The sequence below is a fragment of the Aptenodytes patagonicus genome, chromosome 19 (assembly GCF_965638725.1).
Source record: "Aptenodytes patagonicus chromosome 19, bAptPat1.pri.cur, whole genome shotgun sequence".
Lineage (NCBI taxonomy): Eukaryota > Metazoa > Chordata > Aves > Sphenisciformes > Spheniscidae > Aptenodytes > Aptenodytes patagonicus.
Window position 1 is genome coordinate 4,522,348 of NC_134967.1, and position 22,622 is coordinate 4,544,969.

At 42.8% G+C, this 22,622-nt stretch overlaps 2 protein-coding genes across 11 annotated transcripts in view; both read right to left on the minus strand.

The window, feature by feature from the left end:
* Window positions 1–835: 835 nt before the first annotated feature.
* On the minus strand, window positions 836–14,008 carry PGD (phosphogluconate dehydrogenase). Its single transcript, XM_076356134.1, has 13 exons — window positions 13,972–14,008; window positions 12,789–12,864; window positions 12,174–12,353; window positions 11,972–12,037; window positions 10,737–10,855; window positions 9,251–9,320; window positions 8,749–8,883; window positions 7,829–8,018; window positions 4,455–4,585; window positions 3,810–3,943; window positions 3,371–3,470; window positions 1,709–1,831; window positions 836–1,143 (listed from the first exon to the last, which is right to left on the minus strand). The coding sequence occupies exons 1-13, from the start codon at window positions 13,977–13,979 to the stop codon at window positions 1,024–1,026; spliced, it is 1,452 nt and encodes a 483-aa protein (XP_076212249.1). The 5' UTR covers window positions 13,980–14,008; the 3' UTR covers window positions 836–1,023.
* Window positions 14,009–15,685: 1,677 nt separating this feature from the next.
* KIF1B (kinesin family member 1B) overlaps window positions 15,686–22,622 on the minus strand; it is a 100,204-nt gene continuing 93,267 nt past the window's right edge. For all 10 annotated transcript variants that reach the window (XM_076356132.1, XM_076356129.1, XM_076356127.1 and 7 more), the window contains 3 exons: window positions 21,949–22,141; window positions 21,205–21,323; window positions 15,686–20,429 (listed from right to left, as the gene is read on the minus strand). In XM_076356132.1, the coding sequence (XP_076212247.1) occupies window positions 20,387–20,429; window positions 21,205–21,323; window positions 21,949–22,141 (355 nt within the window). In that variant the 3' untranslated portion in view covers window positions 15,686–20,386. The remainder of the gene's footprint in view (window positions 20,430–21,204; window positions 21,324–21,948; window positions 22,142–22,622) is intronic.

Here is a 22,622-nt window from a genome sequence, read left to right on the forward strand (position 1 = left end):
ATTTGCAGAAAATTTGCTTTAAATTGAAGGTAATCTTTTGCTAATCATACAGATACTCAACTAATAACTAAGTAGCTAACTGTCTTAGCAGAAATAAATGGAGCAAAAAATTAATATGAAAATCAGCGTACAGCACAAAATTTAACACTTGAGAGGTTTTGACAAAAAAAAAAAAGGTACAGGCACCCAGGTGAATTTGCAGAAGTCCTGAAGATGATTGGCGGTGGGACTGCAGGAAGAGGATATCAAATAGGGCCAACTTTGCATGCTACTGCAGGTATTTTTAATTGCCCCATGGGAAGAGGAGGCAAAGAAGCAGGGAGATGTGGGGAAAAGAGCGCAAGCACACAGCTAAACCAACAGTTTATGCCAGAGCTTAAAACTGGGAACAACAGTTGGAGGGAGAACGGCTCGGTGACAGGAGTATCAGACTTGACACCCATGACTCGCATTCAAGTTTCTCCATGATCCATCCCATCCTTCATAGAAAACAAACAGAACTCACAGTGTGCAAGACTGTGTGCAGGTGTTAATTAATCTTTAAGATTAAGGAATTAATCTTTAAGAACCAAGCTACTGCCTGTTATGAATAAACAACGACAACCAAAAAAAGGCCTTTACCTCCCTGGAATCTTGTGTAGTGTTACTGTGCTGACTGTCTGCCATTCTCCACTTTAGCAATTATTGAAATGCAGTCATCTCTATCTTGATCCCTATGAGTTTATGCACTATAATACAATAAAAATATTATCATTATAAAATGTATTCTATTAAATACTGCACAAAGACATTTTAGCCAGTTTTGGCCAGCAGCAGTGGAAAGAAAACACCTCAATGCATTTATAAGCAAATTTATTTAGCTTTCTTATATGATATATATATTGACATATATATATGAAATATACCCACAAGTTATTACAAAAGTGTCCAAACACAAGTTCTAGCACAATACAGTAAAAAGTGGTATTCTAGGAGGAATATCTGAGATCTACAGTATCTTGGCTGCAAGAGGAAATATTTCCATTAGACATTGTAGGCAGAAGAGGACACATTTCCTCCATGGCCTGTCCAATTAGTATGGATAAATTCACCTGGCTTCGACAATAATTCATATGTATGTGCACCAAAGTAATCACGCTGAGCCTAGAAGAACACACACACACACAAAATAGACACATGAATATCAGTCATAAGAGTACTAGAAGTTGCACCTACTGATACTTGACTTAGGAATTCTAGAAATAAGATGACTCCAATATTATAACATTCAAACTTATTTTCTCATTATTAGCAAAATCACTGCAATGAAATATTTACTAATATCTAGTAATTACAAGTATATAATTTCTGCTAGGTACTAATCTAAAAAACAAGCACTTACATACATCCAAAGGTTCAAAGATACTCACTTCTTTATAAAGCATTTTGATTCAAAGATATCATTACCCTGGGTTCACAGATGGAATACTAACACATGCTGGGCACTGTCGTACCAATCTCTGGTGTTCTTTATCCAGACATCTCATAGTATTTTATTGCCGTGAATTTCAGGTTAAACAGAATTGTATTAGGCAATCTATGCCTTTATCTTTACAGTGTTGGAGTGATTAGGACATATTGCTATCATGGCCTTTAGACCAGTATTTAAATAACAACATGATGATATTTCAGTAGCCAGAAGATCTGCTACACTATTTCAGGCACCTACCTGAATCAGGTTAGCTGGTAATATTTCATGCCTGTATCCATCATAAAAAGAAAGTGCTGTAGTGAAGCAGGGCATAGGGATACCAATCTGTACTCCAGTACTGATTACACGTCGCCAGGAGTCCTGGGAGAGAGGAAAAGAGCCGGGGGGGGAAGAAAAAAGAAAGAAACTACTCAGTGCTTGCTCAGAGGTATGTGCAGGCATATGAACTATTCTAGTATAATAGCGTGTGCTATTTCACATTATATGAAATCTAGTGACCAAGTCTGAGCAAATGCAGCAGTAGATTCCTGATTTTACATAAACAAGGTTGATCCAAAATAATGGCAAGTAAGATAGTTAACAAACAGCACAATAGAGTGCAGACATATACTTCACATGCAATCAAACCACAACCTCGAGCAAGGATGCTGTTCTTTCACATAAACATAATCAGTCCATCCCAAAAGCATGAACACAGTGGGGAACATACTGAGCAAACACTGAGGCACTTTTGGGACCTCTAATCAAGCACAGTACAAAGCCCACCCAAGGGCATAAGGGGTCAGCACAATACTTCAAACAGACACGTGGATAATCCTCATTTCAACTGTACATCTGATTTAGTAACCTGCATGGAATATTCAGCTTCAGTTAAAAGAATTATTAATGATAATATGACTTCTTTGTTGGTCAGATAATCTGGTTTTAGCTCTGCCTGTCAACTCCATCCAAATCCGGACACTGTTTGGACAGACCTAGGTCTAATGAATGGCGGGTCTGGAACACTGTTATTTTGGTGCTACTGCAAACGATAGTAATAGAACAGAGCTTTATACTCTGTACAACTGAAATCCAAGAGCAGAGTAGGCACAAGATACAGGGCAGTGATGAGAATGTTCACACAGGTGAGACATTTTTTCCTCACATTGTCATTCTTCAGAATTGCTAGATTTCTGCCTAAGGCTCTTCTGTAATTGTAAAATGGAAACCTTAAGTTTCTAATAGTAGTTTGGCTAGTATCAAAGAGAAGAACCATGACGCAACAAGGACTATATGTTCATTTGATCCTGTATTATCTTGAGGTTGACAGTACAAATATACCTTGCAACTTTACATGAGACTTCACTTGATGTATCTGGATGCTGATTTATAAAGTAGTGCTTCAGTGATGCAGGCCCCTTTTTTTCCTTCATTTAGAACTAACATTCTCCAACTTTCTGATGAAATAGAGGCAAGGGGCATTTGTAGGCATGTGTTCAAGGACAGGTTGCTAACCCTGGTGTCTGGCAAAATTCTAATTTGGACCTCAGTATAGCCTACCTCATCACAGTAACTTTCTTGTTCAATTTCAACCAGCTCCATCTATGTAATTTTTTTCCTGTCCTGATCCTGTAAGACTGGTATGTTCTTCTAAAGAAGGGTACCTTGAAGCCATAGATGATGAATTCCTACACCCATACATTACGTGCATATAGATACACATACACAGTCCCAAAGAGCTTGAGGATTGTTTAGAGATGTTTGGGATTAAGGATGCTGTATAAATAGGTTTCAAGGGTGTTCTCTACCTTTTCATTTTTCAGTCTAAATATACTTGTGAAGGTAAGTCCTGGGGAAGAAGCTGAAGAAGTCCAGACTGTAAACTACTGTTTTTATGCTCTTCCTTTCTTGGAAACTCACCTGACAGTTTTCAACAGCTGTCTTAAAGAAATCATCCAACAGCAAATTCTGGAGCTCAGGGTTTCGATCAAAAGCATCTTTGATTTTTCCCAGGAACACACTAGGCAGAACACATGTAAACCAGGAATAAAACTTCACAACTTCCAACAAAGGCCCAGAATCCAAAACTTACAGTGTCAAAATTTGACTCAGCCAGACTCAGATTTCAAACATTGAGAAAGGTGCAAACAAAACAAAGACCTAAGAAAATCTGCAGTAGCTAAGCCACCAGAAAATTGGCTTCATCTGGTAACCTTTAGTGCCGTCTACAGAAACAGCCTCTCAGTATCTTATCAGCAGATTAACTCCATGGATTTTCCAAGAAAATCTCTAGGCTTGTCAGTCTAGCACTGCATAAACCAGTAACTCAGCAACTAAGTTACCTCCTCATCTTAATTACCTTCTGATGATGCAGCCTCCCCTCCACATCAGCGCAATGCCACCGTAATTCAGTGTCCAGCCAAATTCTTTGGCTGCTTGTCTCAGCAGCATGAAGCCTTGAGCATATGAGATAATCTTGGAAGCATACAGGGCCTAAAAAACCAAATTCATATTCCACGTGAAGTCCCACAAAGTTGAACGAGAAACTTCAGAGTCTGCTTGCTCTGTTTAGTCCACATCTCATCAGGGATGAGTACAGTAGCCACATTCCAGCTATTTGAGAACCAAAATATCCTTTCTAATTGTTGGAAAGTTTGGTCTCAACAGAGAGAGATCAAGAGCTATTATCCCCATTACAAAGACGGGAGCATTGAGGGGCGAAAAAGTAAGCTCCTGTGCATGAATTATGACCTCTGCACCCAGCTAGTTGTCACTGCCCACTGTGGCTTAGACTTGAAATTCCTTCAGGACTATGCTTTGGTCAGGAAAGGAATCGCATTACGCTTTGTGGACATCACTGGACAATGCACAATGGGACGGCTGGAAGCAGGAACCAATTGTCGTGAAATGCAAACACAAGAGCTCCTCACCAGGGTTTACAGCATCCAAAACCTGCTTTGATATGCAGCTTTAATACAGCACTCTGGCAAGCACAATGGCTCACCTTGCGTATGTCCTCCAGAAAGGCCTTCTTGTTCCCACCGAATTGAGTCATTTTAGGCCCATCCAGCAGCTTACTGGCCTGTACTCTCTCATCCTTGAGAGAAGACAGGCACCGTGCAAACACAGCTTCACCTTTAAGTATGGTAGGAAAAGGGAGATAATTAGAAAGTTCAGCATCACTGTCAAAGTCTGAGATACTTGTCCTCGAACACACAGTGAGAGCACCACTGAATGATGAGCCACATACACAGTGAAACAGTCTCACATGGGAAGAGAGGTGCACAAATGAATTATTTCAACAGCATTACTGAGGGACCAAACTGCCAGTCAGCATAACCATCAGGTAAATATTGGCTGATACAGCTTTCAAATGATAAAGTAAAAAAAAAAAGTCACAAGTCATCCACATGAAAATTTATCCTCAGGAACCTTCACCAGCTCTTAGTTTTAAGAATTTACTTTACAATTTCTTAGTTTTAAGAATTTACTTTAAAATCTCTTCCTATCTATAAAAGACAGTGTTGCACTGCAGTCTAGGGACAGGCAAGGCTGAAGACTTCACTAATTATTGTATCATGCTTTAAAGATAAAAAAACTGTTGCATAAATGCCAACTCACATTAACTAGATGTGCTTTGAAATACACACATGCAAACCAAGAGCAATTAAAATCAAGAATAAATCAGCAGGTTAACTTACAAGAGGAAATCAGTTTTACAAATCTGGTAGGCCTATAACACTAGTATTCAGAAGCCCATAAGAAAGTTTTATAACGTCACTAAGCAGGTTATTAAATGTCATTCGCCAGAGCTAAGGAGTTAGCCAAGCAGTATCTTCAGCTCCTAAAGAGAAAGTCTGAATGCCAATCTCTTGATCTGGCTAAGTCAATTCCTAATCATGCTGGTTTAAGTTGTACGTATTTGCAATTGAAGACAGTATTGTTAAATGGCGGGGTGTGTGTGTGGGAAGTTTCCTTTCCAGGGTCTGCAGACCCTTTTCCAGAAGGAAAGCAATCAAGTTTATTAGAGTCTTCATACTGAATTTTTCTTCCACCTTTTAAGTGAGTTCTGAATTACAAACAAAAAAAAACCAAAAACCCCAAAAAACAACCAAAACAAACCAACAAAAAAAAAAAGATGAATGAGTAATGTTTTCACAAGATTCTGTATACTCCCTGCAGTAGGATTAATGGACTGTATCAAAATCAGAACCGGCTCCTCTCCATTTCTGCAAAAACTTCCTTCTACACTGGGGAGGAGAAATGTAGGGGGAAAAAATCAGGAAAAATCAGGAGTAGCATGACTCTGCTTTTACAAGCAGAAGTCTGCAAGTCATGCTTATGCAGTAAAACCACACACACAGCAACTGCCCATGTTTGCACAAGGGCTATTGCACGTACTTCCCTATCAACTCATCATTACCTAACAGTGCTCCCCTGGCATTGCAGAGGACTAATCAGGGAGTGTCTCCTCCAGCCCTGATCTTTGCAAGAACCCCAAACAGGAGAATATTAACAGCACAAGCAAGAAACACTGTTTCAAGCCTAGAACTGAAAGACTATAGCTGTAGTAGAGTATTAAAACCATTTACAAAACTTGTTTTGTAAAAAATACGTTATTGGAATGCAGCCATGTTTCTCTGATAGCTATCACTGCAGTTACTCCCTTTTAGCCTACTGAACATAGTTTTTCTTATCTTCTAATACAACAGGACTTGACTAGCCAAGGCAAAGGAAAAAGAGGTAGAGAAGGCATGAAAATTAAAGCAAATCCAAGAGCAAAGAACCTGTTGAGTCAACTTATTTACTCAGCGAGAAAGTCTACGTTGGACCTGTGGTAAGAGAGCACTCTAAATGTGTTGCAGCTGTATTACAACTCCTGTGTCACAATTCCATTCAGAGGCCAGGTTAGATAAAAGGGTAGGTAGAGACTGTTAGGTATGCATGTGAGCGGGTAAATTCTCACACTTTAGGGATATAATTGAAAGCAATTACAAAATACATTTCCATCATCTTAGTTTGGCTTTGGATCAGCAGCCTTACTAGCCACAAAACAAAAAACAGCAGCAGTCCAGAGTGTACAAAGGAATGCCACAATCAACTGTTGCAGTCGAAAAACAGCAACCACCATCACAGGGTAGCAGTCTGCCGCTATTCCCCAAAAAATCTGTGATCCTCAACCCATAATACAGTCTAGCCCTCAGGTTCCTGTTTAGTCACGCTAATGCTGGGTTAGCTAAGTTATACTGAAACAGAGAAATAGAAGACTGAGGTAGATATTGGAAAAATAATCTTACGCCTTCAGAGAAGTCTAAATACTTATCAAGCAGTGGTCAATTGAGGGTGTCCTGCCCCCTCTTTTTTTTTTTTTTTTTTTTAAACATTTTTAAGGCTATGATGGGATTTGGAGTAGCAGATAAGGTGGAGGATTACTGAGAGAACATTGCATCAATCTAGCATGACGCTTCTAGCACAGTACTTATGTTCACCTGTCACCAAGTCACCACCAGCGCTGCGAAGACACCATGGACAAAGGCATGATAACAGCACCACTGACATTTGAGAAACAAGGTAAAAACAAGCCCAGCAAAGAGAAACAGTAACAGCTCTCAAAGACAGAAAGACTGCAGCAGCTACACCTAGAAAAGCCTCTTCTGCAAGCCAAGCCCTAGTGTGGGCTCATTTCTGAGATTACTGTGTTACCATACTATGCTGGTTTTGGCTGGGATGGAGTTAATATTCTTCACAGTAGCTAGTATGGGGCTGTGTTCTGGATTTGTGCTGGAAACAGTGTTGGTAACACAGGGATGTTTTTGTTACTGCTGAGCAGTGCTGACACACAGTCAAGGCCTTTTCTGCTCCTCACCCCACCCCACCCGCGAGCAGGCTGGGGGGGCACAAGAAGCTGGGAGAGGACACGGCCGGGACAGCTGACCCCAGCTGACCAAAGGGATGGCCCACACCATATGGCGTCATGCTCAGCACATAAAGCTGGGGGAAGAAGAAGGAAGGGGGGGACGTTTGGAGTGACGGCGTTTGTCATCCCAAGTCACCGTTATGCGTGATGGAGCCCTGCTTTCCTGGAGATGGCTGAACACCTGCCTGCCGATGGGAAGGAGCGAATGAATTCCTTGTTGTGCTTTGCTTGCATGCGTGGCTTTTGCTTTACCTATTAAACTGTCTTTATCTCAACCCATGAGTTTTCTCACTTTCACCCTTCTGATTCTCTCCCCCATCCCACCTCAGGGCTGGGGGGGAGTGAGCAAGCGGCTGTGTGGGGCTTAGTTGCCATCTGGGGTTAAACCACGACACATGCTCCTTATCGTGATGTGGTACATGCAGGTAGGAAAGAAGAGGCCAGATCGAAGAACCAGTTACCTATGAGTGTGACAGGAACTCCATATTCCAGGGCAGAAATGGCTGTCCACTTTCCTGTGCCTTTTTGTCCTGCGCTGTCCTTTATCTTTGGGAGGAGATATTTGCCATCGCTGTCTTTGAATTTGAGAATATTGGCTGTAATTTCAATCAGGAAAGAGTCCAACTCTGTCTTATTCCATTCCTGAAATACCTGGAAAAGGAGAAAAATTGTATATCTATACACACACACATATACACACACACTGATTTACTGTGTACCTACTGTATATATTGATTTATTGATGTATGTATACATATACATACATATATGTACACATACAGAAGGGGGTCATGCTATCTCCGTTACTGGTTATTGGTACCCTGCCACATTTACCAATGATTTCAGCACTGCTGACAGGCCATTGTGCAGGAGCCCTGCGCTGGAAGGAGCACACCCCAGACTCAGAGCTGCAGAGCACCCATCTCCAACTGGGAAGGCAGAGGCATAGCCCATCCCGTTGCCTATCATCATAGGCACTGAAGGCTAGAAACACAACTGCTCTTTCAACGCACATTATACTTATCAACCTGCTTCAACAAGGTCTTCGCAAGATTTGCCTGCTCGACTACAATGCTCAATGTTTTACTAGCTTTTTTCAGGCAAGGTAATTCATATCTCTACACAAGAATGTGCTTCCTGGAGAGAAATCAGCTGTAGAATGGGAGAGTTTAGACAACTTCTGTAAACATTCAGATGTACGTGCTTGCTGCTCCCTACCTCTTTGAAGCTCAGGAATATTGTGCACTGCCCCTGGCAGAAGGCGTGTCAGAAAAATTAACTTCATGTACATACAGCAGCTTTACCCAAGCCCAGCTGCCTCCGTCAATGGCAGACAGCCACCATGGCTCAAGAAGGCAAGACACAAAAAACTACAGATCACCTTTGACATCTCATCATGCTCCATGCCCACCACATCTTTCATCAGGTGATAGGCCTCACAGATCAGCTGCATGTCTCCATATTCAATCCCATTGTGCACCATCTTCACAAAGTGTCCAGCGCCCTCATCTCCTACCTGTCAGGAAACATCAAAAAATGCCATCAGCAACAATGCTGTCACCACTTCCAGTGTTTAATACCTGCCCACGGCTTCCTTCCGCCTAAAGGAAGGAAGGAAGCAAGCTCAGTGCTAACCGAAAACACTGTGGGTCATGGATCCATTTAGCTCCCCCAGCACATGACCCAGCCATAAAACTTTGTCTTTCTATCGTATGGGATAAGTTATGAGAGATGGTAGATTTGAATTGAATGCAGTCAGCCAGAAAATCAACCCACTAATGTCACTGGTTTTATTAAGGACAAACATGCATGAGCTTCAGCAATCAAACTACCTAAGCATGGATCTAACCACAAGTTAAGGTCAGTATCAAATAAATATTTACCCAGTCACAACAAGGTTCCCCAGATCCCACTTTAGCAGCAATGCTTTGAAATATGGTCTTGATGTGGGGCCTGTGGGGAGAAATAATATGCCTCAGCAGATAGGCAGAGGACACAAACACCACAAGAAAAAAATCCATTGGTATGATGCATCCCTCCGTAACCTGCCAAAAGGCAGCTTGGGGTGAGGGCATGTTGGCAGGTTGATAACCCACCACACAGCACCGTCAAATAAAATGTATGTTTTTCCCAGAACTAGACACTGTTTGCAAGAAATGGGGACAGCCCATGTCATGCTTACAGCACTGTGCAGACAAGCTTAATGTACCTAAAGGAGCCCAAATATTATCTTCTCCATTTTAGAAATGGGGAAATAGAGGCAGGTTATGATACAGGCTCAAACTCAGAGATGATCTGCTCTGGAAGAGCTAAAACAAAATCCCATTCTGTTTGATAGTCACAAGAAAAATCCAGGGTGATCTGGAGGAGAAGAGGGACAGAGGGAAGAAACTCCACGAATGCAAGTCAGGATATAGTTTATCTGCATTACTTCAGTAATGAGGAGCTTTTGTCATTGCCAGGCTCCCCAAGTGTAGTAAATTGCTTAGCCAACAGGACAGCAATACAGAATGCCAAGTTTGGAGCAACCTAAAGCAACCACTGGGAGAGGAGCATGGGTGGCACGTGGGCTGCAGGTGCTGTGAAAGAGGGGGGGACAAAGTTCAGGTAAGGGTGGCAAATAGAAGCTGTCTTTACTGAGCTGTTTACGGCAAAAAGATGATCAGACAGCAGATTACTGTTACATTGTTTCTGGCTTTGTGCCATCAAATTTGAACAGGCTGATATTGGTATGAAATGCTAACGCAAACGGACAAGGACTTAAGAGATTCTAAAGCTCAGGTAAAGCCCGGACACACCTTTTCTTTCTACATTCACAGAGAGAATGAACCTGGGATAAAGTCTAATACGAACACTGATGTACAGTCCTTTACAGTAACATGAGTACAAAACAGCAGGGCAGCATGGCAGAAACTTGCAAAAAAATTAATGTATTCAAAAGTCAGTACAAACATGTACTGAAGCCTCCTTTTATAATGGGTGTCACTGCAGGGATGTTTGCTGCTGCCTGTTTCATAGTTAACACTTTCCAAGTGCACAGGGTCCCAAAAGAAAAATCATAATCAAGAAGTAGTACTTTTTTAAAATTTAAGCAAAATTCCTTTCTCCCTTCAGATTTCTGTAGGTACTACTTTTGCCTGTGAATTCCTGGAAGAAAAACCTACCTTTGTTTTGCCTGCCATGAAAGCTCAGCACTGCCCCGTGACCCCAGCTAGGTTGAGAAATCTTGAGCCTTGAGGAAGTGAGATGGCTACATATCTTGTTCTCTCCACACCCACGCCCTCCTCCTTCCCTCCGTCAGCTCTCAACGTGAATAGAAGACGATTGTTGCAGACCATTCTGAGGAAGAACATACCAGCTCATGCTTACCAGGCTTCTTTGGCTCCTCCTGGCATGAGTGAAGGACCATATCTGGCACCCTCCTCTCCACCACTAACACCGCTTCCGACAAATAAGATGCCCTTTTCCTTTAGTTCCTTACAACGTCTCTGGAACAAAGAGCAGAGCAGCATTATTTAATTTCTTTTAATGCCAGAGCCTTACAAACAAAGGTTAGCAATTCAGACCTAAAATTATGTTTTCAATTCTGCTTTGGACATGCTATAAGACAACCTTAGAGAAAGGTTGTACACACACCAAAGTGAACATTAGGAAACTTCCTGTTGCTTTGACATGGATCCTTGCAAAAGAGACATGCTGAGAAAACAAAGGCCTTATAAGCACCGGATAGAAAAGAGCAGTACTGAGGCTGGAAAAGGCTCAGAATTAAGTGTCAGGTGATACATGCTGTGTGCAAAGATGTGGGGGAGGCAGATAGGCCCAAGGTGGAGTTGCCGAGTTCATTGCAGAGTGAAGGTGCAAGCATGGACTAAGGGAAACTAATTCCCTCTGAGTGGGAGAGAAGCACAGGCTGAGATCCATAAGGGAGCTGCAAGCTCCCCAAGTATTAATCTTCATTTAGTACCTGTTTTTTACTGTGGCATGGCCAACTCACTTATCCAAGATCAGGATATCAAAGCAGAAAGACTAATACCGGCACCCCTTCTAAGATTCAGAAGTACCGATTTGAATGCAATATTTTCATGTAAGCATCTCAGATATGCTATCATAACACCTATAGTTACAGCCTGCTCACAAGCAGTTTTGTTTGGTTTTTTTTTTAAAAACAGATAATTACTCTGCTGTTTTCATTACCAAGACAGCCAAACCAGCAGTTCTGTCTTACTGGATTTTCCCGCGGTCATGTAGGATTGAGATATAACAACAAATCTATAAATATCCTTAGATTTTCAAATCTCCCTGAAAACTCTTTAAGACTCTAACAGGAAATTTTCTAAAGGCCTTCAACTCTTTAAAAGACGTCAGTAAAAATATTCTTTGATGATTTGGGCAACTTCTGTAAAAATATACTTATAGAACAGTCCTTAACTACTGTAACAATTGCTTTTTAATAGGCTGCATAATCTAGTTTTGCAGAGATAACTCAGTTTGGCCTTCCCTGAGCAGAGGGGAGATGACATCTTATTGACTGACTATTCTGATGATCAGAGGAGAAAGAATCACATGTATTTTATTTGTCCACTTCGGGTAGAAAACAGGCTTACCGTGGTATCTCTATACTCAGAATTCCCACCATCAATTATGATGTCTCCAGTCTCCAACAACGGCACCTGCCAAAAATAAATCAGCATTTTGGTTTTCTCCATGCATTCAAAACCTCATTAATGACAAATAATTGAGAACTTCCAGAGGAAGCTTCTCCAAAAGACAGCTAGAAGTCACAAGTAGAAAGAATGTTTGCCTCACCAATTTATTGATGAAGTCATCCACTGCATTTCCAGCCTTCACCAGCAAGATAATGCGACGGGGCTTCTTTAACTTAGAGACCATCTCTTCCAGGCTGTGAGCACCAATCACTTTGGTTCCCTTGGCCTCATTGGCCAGAAAGTCATCCACTTTGGAAACGGTCCTGTTAAAAGCACAAACCTGGGGGAGCAAGAAAACATGTTAATAAAAGCTGCCAACAGAACAGTTACTTTTGCTCAGACTACTAATTATATAAGCAAGGTTCAACATCACATGCGCTCCCACTTCCACCTTCCCTGAAGACACGGAGCAGGGATGAACCTGCAGCATGTCTTTGCAAGTGCCTTGGGAACCTACGGTTAATGGCCAAGCCCAAAGCAAACTTCAGGGAAAAATCATACATAACTAACACATCAGGTGGATAACTGAGTACAGGCATGCACTGATGTTCTTCTCTGGAAATGGGACAAAGGGCAGCCCAGGTTGTAAGTAAAAGGAGGAAACAACACCCATTAGACCATCATAAGGGGGGGGGGGGGAGAACCACAAAATGCTCAGCTCCAATCCCAAGTGCTAGTGAGTCAGCCTTTCTGAGCAATGTTTTCCTTCGCTTACCACGAAGCCATGGTCGTTCATGTTCAAAATAAGGTTTTGACCCATCACAGCCAGTCCAATCAAAGCAATGTCAGCTCTGGAATGTGCAAGAACAAAAATGCCAGGTAAGTCTCACTAGCAGTGCTCTAGCACTAGCACCCATACCCTCTGTCAGGCTGTTCTGATCTTGTCAACTGCTAGGCCAGCCCACCTCTTTCTAACAAGTGCTGTAGCACGTGCTCTGAATTGATTCTGTAAGCTATTACAAGAAATCCTTGTGGCTCCCAGTCAGTCCAGCAGACAGAGCGGAGACCAACACAGAGCATGTTTCAAGTCACCAAGATTTCTTCCCAACTACCAAGACACAACTAGATGAGTAAGAAAAGTAAGCTATCCAAAACATTGCACTAGGAGGCAGGGAGTAAAGTGAGTGGCTCTAATATGTCACCGATGGATCCAGCTCTGTCACAGCTCCATATTTAACAGATGCTGCACTAGAACATCGTGTCCGAACACTACACCATTTTTTTGCTTCTGCAATGCAAACTGCCTCAGATTTGGGGTGAGCAAAGAAAAAGAGGGAAACGGGATATTCTGCTAGAGGCTGCCTAATTCAGCTTGCAAGGGGCGTGCATGCAGAGAAACCCCTCCTGTCTACTTCTATTCCTCGGGTCAGGAACAAATTTCCCGCTTCACAGTCACGACCCCAAAACTGATTGCTCACGGATTTTGCCAAAAAGCCTCTCAGCCAACCGGCTTATTCCCCTTGTTGGTTCCCCAGCCGCCGCAGAACCTCTAACGGTGAAAAGCCAACCCGCCGTCAGGCGGCTCGAGGGCCCCATCCTCTCCCTCCCGGACACACCGCGGAACCGGCCAAACAGGAAGGCGGGGACCGCACGGAATCACCCGCTTCCCCCACATCAGCCGGCCGACAAACGAGGTTTTGCAGAAAGCCACTCGGCAGAGGCGACAAGCTTAGAAGGGCTCCCGCCTCCCCCCCCGGCCCGCCGGGGGCACGCTCCCGGCTCTCCCCAAGGCGCCTCCCCCCCTTGCCGCTAACAGTCTGTAAGGCCTCTCCCGCGAGCGGGGGGCACCCCCCGGCCCCCACACCACGACGAGCCGGTTTCGGCGCTGCCCCCACCCCCGGAGGCGGTCCCGCCTGAGGGACGCGCGGCCCGGCGGCCGAGCCCCCGCCCGCACTCACTGAGCCATCGCGGCGGCGCTGAGGGGAGCTGGAAGCGGCGGCGTCTCGCGGGTCTCGGCCTGCGGCGCGCGCCCGGCCGGCCCTCAGCCGCGCGGGCGGGGCGGGGGGGGGTGGGACGCGCCCATTGGCTCTCCCGGCGAGCCCCGCCTCCCGCCCATGGGCCGACGGTTCGGGCGCCTCGCCCCCTTAAAGGGACAGCGCGCCGACGGTACAGCGCGTCCCCGCACGACGGGGTGCGCGGCCCGCGGGGGTTGGCCGCGCGTGGCCTCCCCCGCGCTGGGGATTGCCACGGCGGGAAGCTGGCGTCGATGCTCCTTTGCCCAAGAATGGGGCCCCCGGACACCGGAACGTGTTCGGCGGTCGGTCCCCGTGCTTGTCCTTCGGGCGTGAAGGCTCCGACGCCGCCTGTCAGGCCCGAGGTGTCCCCGAGGGAAGGCCAGCACCGCGCCGGGCCGCACCCGCCCCGCTGCGGGACCGACTCATCCTCCAGCCGAAGGTCAGGCTGTTACCAGCTGCCCCCGCACGTACACGGGCTACAGCTACGCTTACTCCAACAGCAATACGTACCCCGGGACAGGCCGGCAACCGCCTATTTTGCCTTTTCTCTCCTTTAATTATACAGAATTCATTGCCTTAAATTCAGCTGTTGAAACATCTTCCTAGGCTGCAGTCAACACCTCACATAGCACAGCTGTCAGTTTGTCTTTGAGGCGTCCTGGAATTTGGGCAAAAGGAAACTTAGGAAACCTGTAATCTTAATGCTGAGGGATGGGCAAGTAGGTTTAAGAGCAGGCAGCTAGTTTCATACCTTTGCTCCGTGACAGTCAGATGCATCATCAAGATAAACCTACATTTTAAGCATGTTTACTTTCTATTAAAGGCACATTCTAAACATGAAGACTGGCAGCAAACTGACCCAGCAAGTTTTCGGTCCACCTTATTTTTGAGCATTGAGAGTGGAATGAATCTGAAAGCAGTAAAATGGCTAGCGGCTTCTCTGAAGTGTTAAGTAAGCTGTCAGAAGGGCAACCAGAGAAAGTTAACAGGTTACTCAAGTGCCTAATTGAAGAAGAAAAAAAAAAAAAGACTCAGCAACAGCGGCAAGAAGCAAGGAAGGCATCCATGATAGCTTTTCAAATAAAGAACGGATCTAGCCAGCAGCCTGGTAAAAGTATTTTGCCATCATGCAGCTGTTTTACAGTTATGAGAGGTGCCTGACAGCAAGTGGTGGCCCATTTTTGTGGGACTTAAACACTTTGGGAATGCCCTGTCCAGTTTCCTCACCATGACTTTTAAAAGCTGCAAAGAACTTTCCACTTTCAGACCAAGACGAGAACGATTTACAGGGATTCCCTGACACATCTTTGTCCACAGAGCTGGTGCCGTATACTTTGCTGTTATGTTTCGGTGGTTTGATTTCACACGCTCCCTGTCATTTTTAACGGCCACCCCCAGATGTGCAAGTTCAGTATTGGCAGCACTATGACCACCTTATTTTACCTTTCAAGCAGAATAATCTTTTTAAAGCACCCAAAAATGACTTAGAAATGCTGCATAACATATCAAAGGGAAAAGGATGAGGAAGGGTAAGAAGGGCCTTTCGTCTTTCTCAAGAACAGCCAAGACAAATTTCTTTTCACAAAAGTGTAAGCTTGTTCAGGACAGGTTTCAATATAAGATACTAGTAATTAAATCATAAGAAAAGGAGCACACATTATATCTGCTAATGCACTGGTTGTACCTTTATTGTTTCACCTCGTTCACTAACAATTCAGTGGTGCAAGGTTACCATACACAGTTAAATATCTGCATTGCACACCTAAGGCTATACAGCAAATGGATCAGAATTAGTACAAATACATGAACTATATTTACATTTTGTATACTCAAGCTCCAAATATCAGATATATTTACAAAATAAAATAAGAAAATGAAAACCTGAAATTAATGTACAGTGTTGCTGATACACTCCTTCGCTGGGATGAAATCAGTTTGCAGAGAGATTTGTTCAAGAAGGCCACTTATACAGCATATACCTTGTATACCTTGTGTACAGAGAGATTAAACAGGGAAATGGGGACCGCAATTTTTAAAAAAGTATATATTTCAGTGCAACGGCATGTCTAGTGTCCAAATTCAAGAACCTTAATCAACTGCACATGAAGTATGAACAAGCAGAGTGGAAGATTAAGAACTGATCCTGGGAAGTGCTGATCATTCAAGACTCCCTCTGCTTCTAGTCCCCGGTTTCAAGGCAAGCAAGAGGTAGTTCAGTACTGCTCTGGATCAGGCCATTAACTAGGCAACATTAAGAATTGAAGACTTATGACCTCCATACCCTCAGTTTTCTGAATACACAGCTGATCCTGTTAATTTAAAAACTGTTCCAAGTAACATTGGACACAGCCATCTGGTTAGTGTTGGACTAGTTTTGATTTCAAATACTTAGAACGCATAAATGGCCTTCTGAACAAAAAAAAGTCAATCCTGTTCTTGAACAGCTGATGTTTTTAAACAAGGAAGCACAAAATTAATACATTCCTGCTACATACAGTACAGTTCAGACCACATATTGGGGTTATTAACCACAATGGAGAGATGCAACGCGCACACGTTAGAGACCCATTTTAAAGTACATTCAGCAAACCGTTCCAGAGCAGCATTAGTATCCTTCCTTTGAGCAGCAGGTTAACAGCTGCATCTTCCACAAAAACACCCACCACAGTACAAACTAACACAAACTAAGGCTGTGCAAGAGTACCAGAAAGACACATATGCATAGGCAGTATTAGTTGATTGTGTAGTACCAATGGGTGTTATTCCAAAGCTAATCCTCTTTCTTATCTAATGTGCAATTAATTACAGATGTATAAATATACAATACATTACATAAAATGAAATCCCTGTAAATTAGATAACAAGCAGCAAAAAGTGAAGTCTTTGCTTTGAAATACCTTGTTAATCAGTAATAAGGACTATTAGACACTGACCAAAAAAAAAAACCCAACCCTTTCTCAGTGGTCTGGAAATAATATTCCCTTCCCTTCTGCATCCCAGAATATAGGAATCTTCTTCAAAAAGGTACTTAAAGTGCATTTCTAAAATACAGTATAGGAGGTTTAGTTTAGTTTTAAAATATCCGGGAAGCTCCAACACCAACGACATGGTTTTCAATGGACAAAAAAGGTGATTTTCTCCTTCCTTTCAGCGAGGAACATAAAAAACCCAAACTACAGTACAGTTTCACACTCATTCTCTCCAAGAAATGCCTATCAAGTTTACTACCAGGGCTTATGCTCAATGGGCTGGCAGGCCCACAGCATGACGCCTCGTCTGCAGTGGCTGAGTCCCAAGAGCTGTCTGACTCCAGGACTTCACATACACGCAGTAGGTAACCAAGAGTGGGTTTTTAAATGTCAAGAGAAGGCAGCTCTGTTTCTAAAAAGAAATTTCTAACATGTTGGGCTAGATCAAAAAAGCTTTAAAGTGAATGGAAATCCACTTTTTTTTTTTTTGCTTTGTTACCCTTTTAAAGAAAACTTGAATTGATTTCGGTCCAGTTTTAAGTAGGGAAACTGATGTCTCAAACTAGGCTTCAATAATTGGTGAAAAACTGTAACTGTATGCCTTTCTGTCAGACCTGAAAATAGTAATGCCCATTTGAACTCCACACAACAACAATCTATTTTGTCACAGATTATGCAGCTTTAAGAGATACTGATGCTTAAAAATAGAATTTTGCTCTTCTGACGATCTGTTATCCACATAGACATCAAGTCACCAGAAGCTGCTTGGAGTCTTTAGACAGAAGAGTAACATTTATGCAACACAGCTGTAACATTTCCAGCTCTGTATAAAATAAGCATCTGTGTCTTCCTGCTTTTAAAGGAAGATCCCTTAATCATGTTTCTATGCAATGCCAATATTCCTGTAGTTCACTTTCTGGCTTATCCAAAGCAAAGACTTAGCAAACTAGTTTTTTTCTAGTTTAAAAAAAAAAAAAAAAAAAAAGAAAAATTAAAATGCTCTCAGTGTGTCACAAAATACCACCACCTAAATCGCTACTCCTCCTCAAACTGGTTCCACCTTCATTATAAACGGCGGTGATGGCAGCAACAACTTAGTGCTTAAAATTAACCTAATTCTTGAGATCGGCTTAACTCCAGCTTGGGGAGCCCTCCTGCAGCACTAGCAGTCTTACTTATCCACACACTGGAAGTGCATTATCATCCATTGCATAAGAAAGGAATATCATCACTGTATTAAGAGTCACACACAATTAAACAAGACAAAACCAGAAGGAAAAAAAGAAAACACAAAACAACAAAACATGCTCCTGGGTCCCCAGGATGCTCCCTCACTCTGGCTTCCAGTTCTGAAATAAATCTGAGGACCATAGGAGATAGCACGAGCACATGATTTAGCTTGAGTAGTATCTCAAAATATATAAAGGTACGTCCTAGAAAGTGTCAGACTCCACCTCCCTGCTCCTTTGCCAACCATGCTTTTAGGAGGTCTCATTATTCATTGCACTTTACTGAAGAATGAAAACCCCATAACGCTAAAATATTGCTCAACTGATGCCAGTCCCACGTACACTTTCGGCCACAGAATTTCCAATGCATGGCACGACCTGCTGATGAGTGAGCTGAATCAAAATGACCTTCTTGAGCTGGAGTGTGCCTAGATGTGCCTACTGTAATAGTGGAACAAAACCCTTTTACCTCTCCCTTGAGAGGTCAGAACCTCAGGATGGAATTCCTGTACATTCCCCAGGATCACAGCTAGCCCTATCAGTGCGCAAGGTAAGTCAAGAAAGTATAGCACAGCAGTCTGAAACATAGTAAAAGAAAACAAACACCCCCCCCAACCTCCCTGAAAACCTAACTAAGAGAGATGAGTTCACTTCTCAGAAAGGAAATTCATTCTGTTTTCCTTTCTTGGGGCAAGGACCAAAACTTTGGCCACAAGGAGAACTTACATTGTAGGTCAAGAACTAACACCACCCAGCTGATCTCCAAGAAGCCAATTATTACACCCCACTGACCAGGACCAGAGTCCACTTGATCTGTCCTTCAGGAAGGACTAATTCTGAAGTTAAAACTAACTAGGGGGGTTTAGCTGATGGAAATTGTAGCAGGGAAATTAGGAGACATTCAACAGCTATTCCAAAAGGAATTGAAAGTGTCCTGCTGTTCCCTGGAGAATACTGCAAGTGCTAGGTCTAGAAAGTATTTTGTAGACAGAAGATGCTTTCCCCATGAGCAGATGGGATATTATTTGAGTATTACAGATAAGGAATGCATGCATAAAGCAGGTCTTTCAGAATGATGCCGTAGGACAGTCTATCCTAACATACCAATGACAACCGTACATCTCTTCCAAGAGAGGTGAAGAACTGTTGCTACAGAACTCAGAAGTCAGGACTAAAAGCAGACAGAGGAGATACTGCCCTCCTGTGGTGATCTCCTGAAAGCGCTTTAGGGAACAACCACGCTGTTCCATTTCCGCTTAACACTCTCCATCTGGCAAATACGAGGCTGAGCATCTAAAACTTTAGGGATTATAGCTAATGTTTCAGCGATGTGGTTTGTTTTTCCTCACATCAGCACAAGTTCCGTCTCCTCAGCTCAGTTCAGAGGCAGAGGAGTGAGTGTTAATGTTTTGGGAAAGAGTTAAAGCCAAGCACTCTTCACCTGCAACCCCACAGCAAGAGTTTAAAGGCAGATTACTCTAGCCAGCCCCTCTTGGTTTGTTCCCTATCTTTTTCCAGCTCATGCCTTAGCCTGTTGGACCCTGGAAACTCAAAAACTTGCACCAAGTCCAAAATCCAGTCTCCCCAGATAGATTTGTCCAACATCAGCTTTCAACAGTTTAAATTAGCGGCTGGATCCAGAAAGCCTGAGGAGCTATTGAAGTTCCCGGCTGGGTAATGTCTACATAGAAGAATTTACCTTTCCCTGGCATCAGAACTTTGTCCTGAGGGAACCAATGACTACTGCCAAGTCACAAATTGAATGAAAAACCTGCAGCAGTCTAGACAGACAACAATGGACAGTGGGACAGACACCAAAAGGTCAGTTGGACTGGGAAAACAATTGTTGTAAGAAAAAATAAATAACTTTTTTTTTTCTTTTTAGAGTCGTGCATAATCACTCCATTTTTTTGAATTTTTTTTTTTCTTTCTCTTTTTGTTTGGCCACATGCTACTAGTACGATTCTTGGTACAAATGAAAAGAAACAAGGTAGGGTTAGAATACCTAGAAAATGTGCTGAAGAAGTTGGGAAGGTAGGGGATGTTAAGCCACAGGATTACATACAAGAGAAACCGTCAAGAATCACAAAGAGAAAATGAGAGGTAACACTATCTATCAGAAGGTGAGTTAGGGAGAACAGATGAGAACATTACATGGACTCAGTACTTCAGCTGGCCCGTGCGTCTTCGAGCCAGTTTTGACCTGCGCAAGAAAGTAAAAAAAAGTATTTGTTGAATTCTGGAAGTTTATTTTTCTTCCCTCCCCACAGTTCGTCCACCCTTTTTTTTAAATCCTTTCATATAGTCCTAGTTTACTCCACATGTTTAGAAAGTAAAATGTATCAAGGGCTATAATGAGAAAGACTTCTCACTCTTCTGCTGTGCTCCTTTAAAGGAAGACGGGATCTTTCAAGGACTGCACTGTTAGGAAATTATTTGATGCTGTACAGTAATAGCTTAGTTTTTTGTTTTTTGTTTTTTTTTTTTTTTTACTGAAAAGAAGAGCTACTGTAGCGTAGCAAGATCTCTCCAGCAAGCAGGGGATGTCTGTGACCTGTGCTAAAGGGAAGGCTTCTAGAGAAGTTCAAAAAAGGGAAGGAAATGAAATTTCTGCTTTAGCTCACAATCAAGAGAATGAAAAGGCAGTCCAGACCCGCCTGCACAGAGGCAATAAGAAGCTTTATAAATTTGTAAAATACCAATGCAAGGAAACCATTTTGTGGCCTCCAAATGTACTATTGCATGAAGCATACCACACATGTTCAAACTGAATACATCTGTCAAGAATGTCACAAGCCAAAGCAACAGCCGCTGCATTTCCTGAAATACAGGGCTTGTTTGTTTTTGGGGTTTTTTTGTTGCCCACTCTCCTCCCTCCTTCAGTTCACCCATCTTGTCAAATTCTTCAGAACAAGATTAAATTCTGTGACAAATTATCTGCCTCCTGCAGCATTGTCTGCCCAAGAACTGCCTCTTACCGTATTGTGCCAGCAAGAAGTGGATTGAAGGCATATAACCAGTCATTCATGTCTTTGTCATTGATGGCCTGGAGCAGGACCCCACGATGCTTTGTGCATACGCCAAATGTGTTGGGTGTCTGGAATATTAAGGACAATTTAAAATACTGAAGTCTACAAGCACAGAAGCTGATACACACCGCTTCTCTGAGGAACAGTTTGCTATGTCACACTCCTAAAAAACACAAGACCTAAGGTCTTTCATTTAAGTTTCACTGGTCATTTCCAGGATATTATTAGTCAGTCAAATAGGACATCTACAAAATATAGTTTTAACTCATGAGTGTGGACTTTAAAAGCTGCTGAGGTGGACTAGTAAAGTTAATTTGATTCCTTGAAGGATGTTTGTGTGTGTTGGTTTTGGTTTTTTTTAAACAAAAAACCAAATCACACAACCCCCAAACACCACACAAATGAAACTACAAAAACCAAACACACAGCATCACGGTACCAACACATGCTCATTAAACAAAATATGATGCATAACAGCAGTCATTTTCAATCTCTTGTACAACTGTGTCCAAAACATAAGCAGCCCTGAACAAACTGGGAACTTTGTGGGCAGAATCATCAGATGCCAGACATTGCTCCAAGACATAGATGCATTTTCCTCGGAGCAGAGATGACACACAGGATGGTATGGATGCACTACTACCTGTAATGTTCCTGCTCTATGGGTAAACAAACAATAGCTCTCAGACTGACCTTTACCATTGCTTGTTGATCCTCACTGTATTCCACCTGAGCTGTGGATAAGTTTATGATTCCTCTTTCTACAGGATCTTTGTCACTGTTGTAAATAAAAACGTAGGGACGGCGAACCACCACAAAGTGCTTGGCCCAGGAGCTGGAGAGTGGCTCCTTGAAGTGGAGGTATCCTTTCTTTGAGACCACAGAGCTGGAAACAAACAAACAAAACCAAACCCACAGATAAACAGGAATACATTTTCCCCTAAATAAGACACCTACTGAGTATCCCTATTAACTGCAAAACACCGTAAAAGACACTTGGTCCTTATACGTTTTGTCTGCAACAGTATTATGAAAAAGTTCTTCTATAGCAAGCTGAATTTTGTCTTCAAGAACTGTGCAAAAGTCTGACAGAATGAAGGACCCACAAAGATCTCTACTTCAGTAAAATTCAGCCATGGTTTTGATGATAACAGACATTATATTTAAGCCACTGGAAATCCTGTTCATTAAGTAGATGCAGGGAATGACCGCTGCAGAAATCAAATGTCAACACGACTCTCGTCAATCCTGCCTCCATCATACAGAACTCTGCAGTTCTGCTATCACCTGTTTCATTTACCTTCCTCAAATGGGTCAAAGAAACTACAAATCTCAGAAAGCCCTTGTGACAGCTCTCAGGAAGCCAT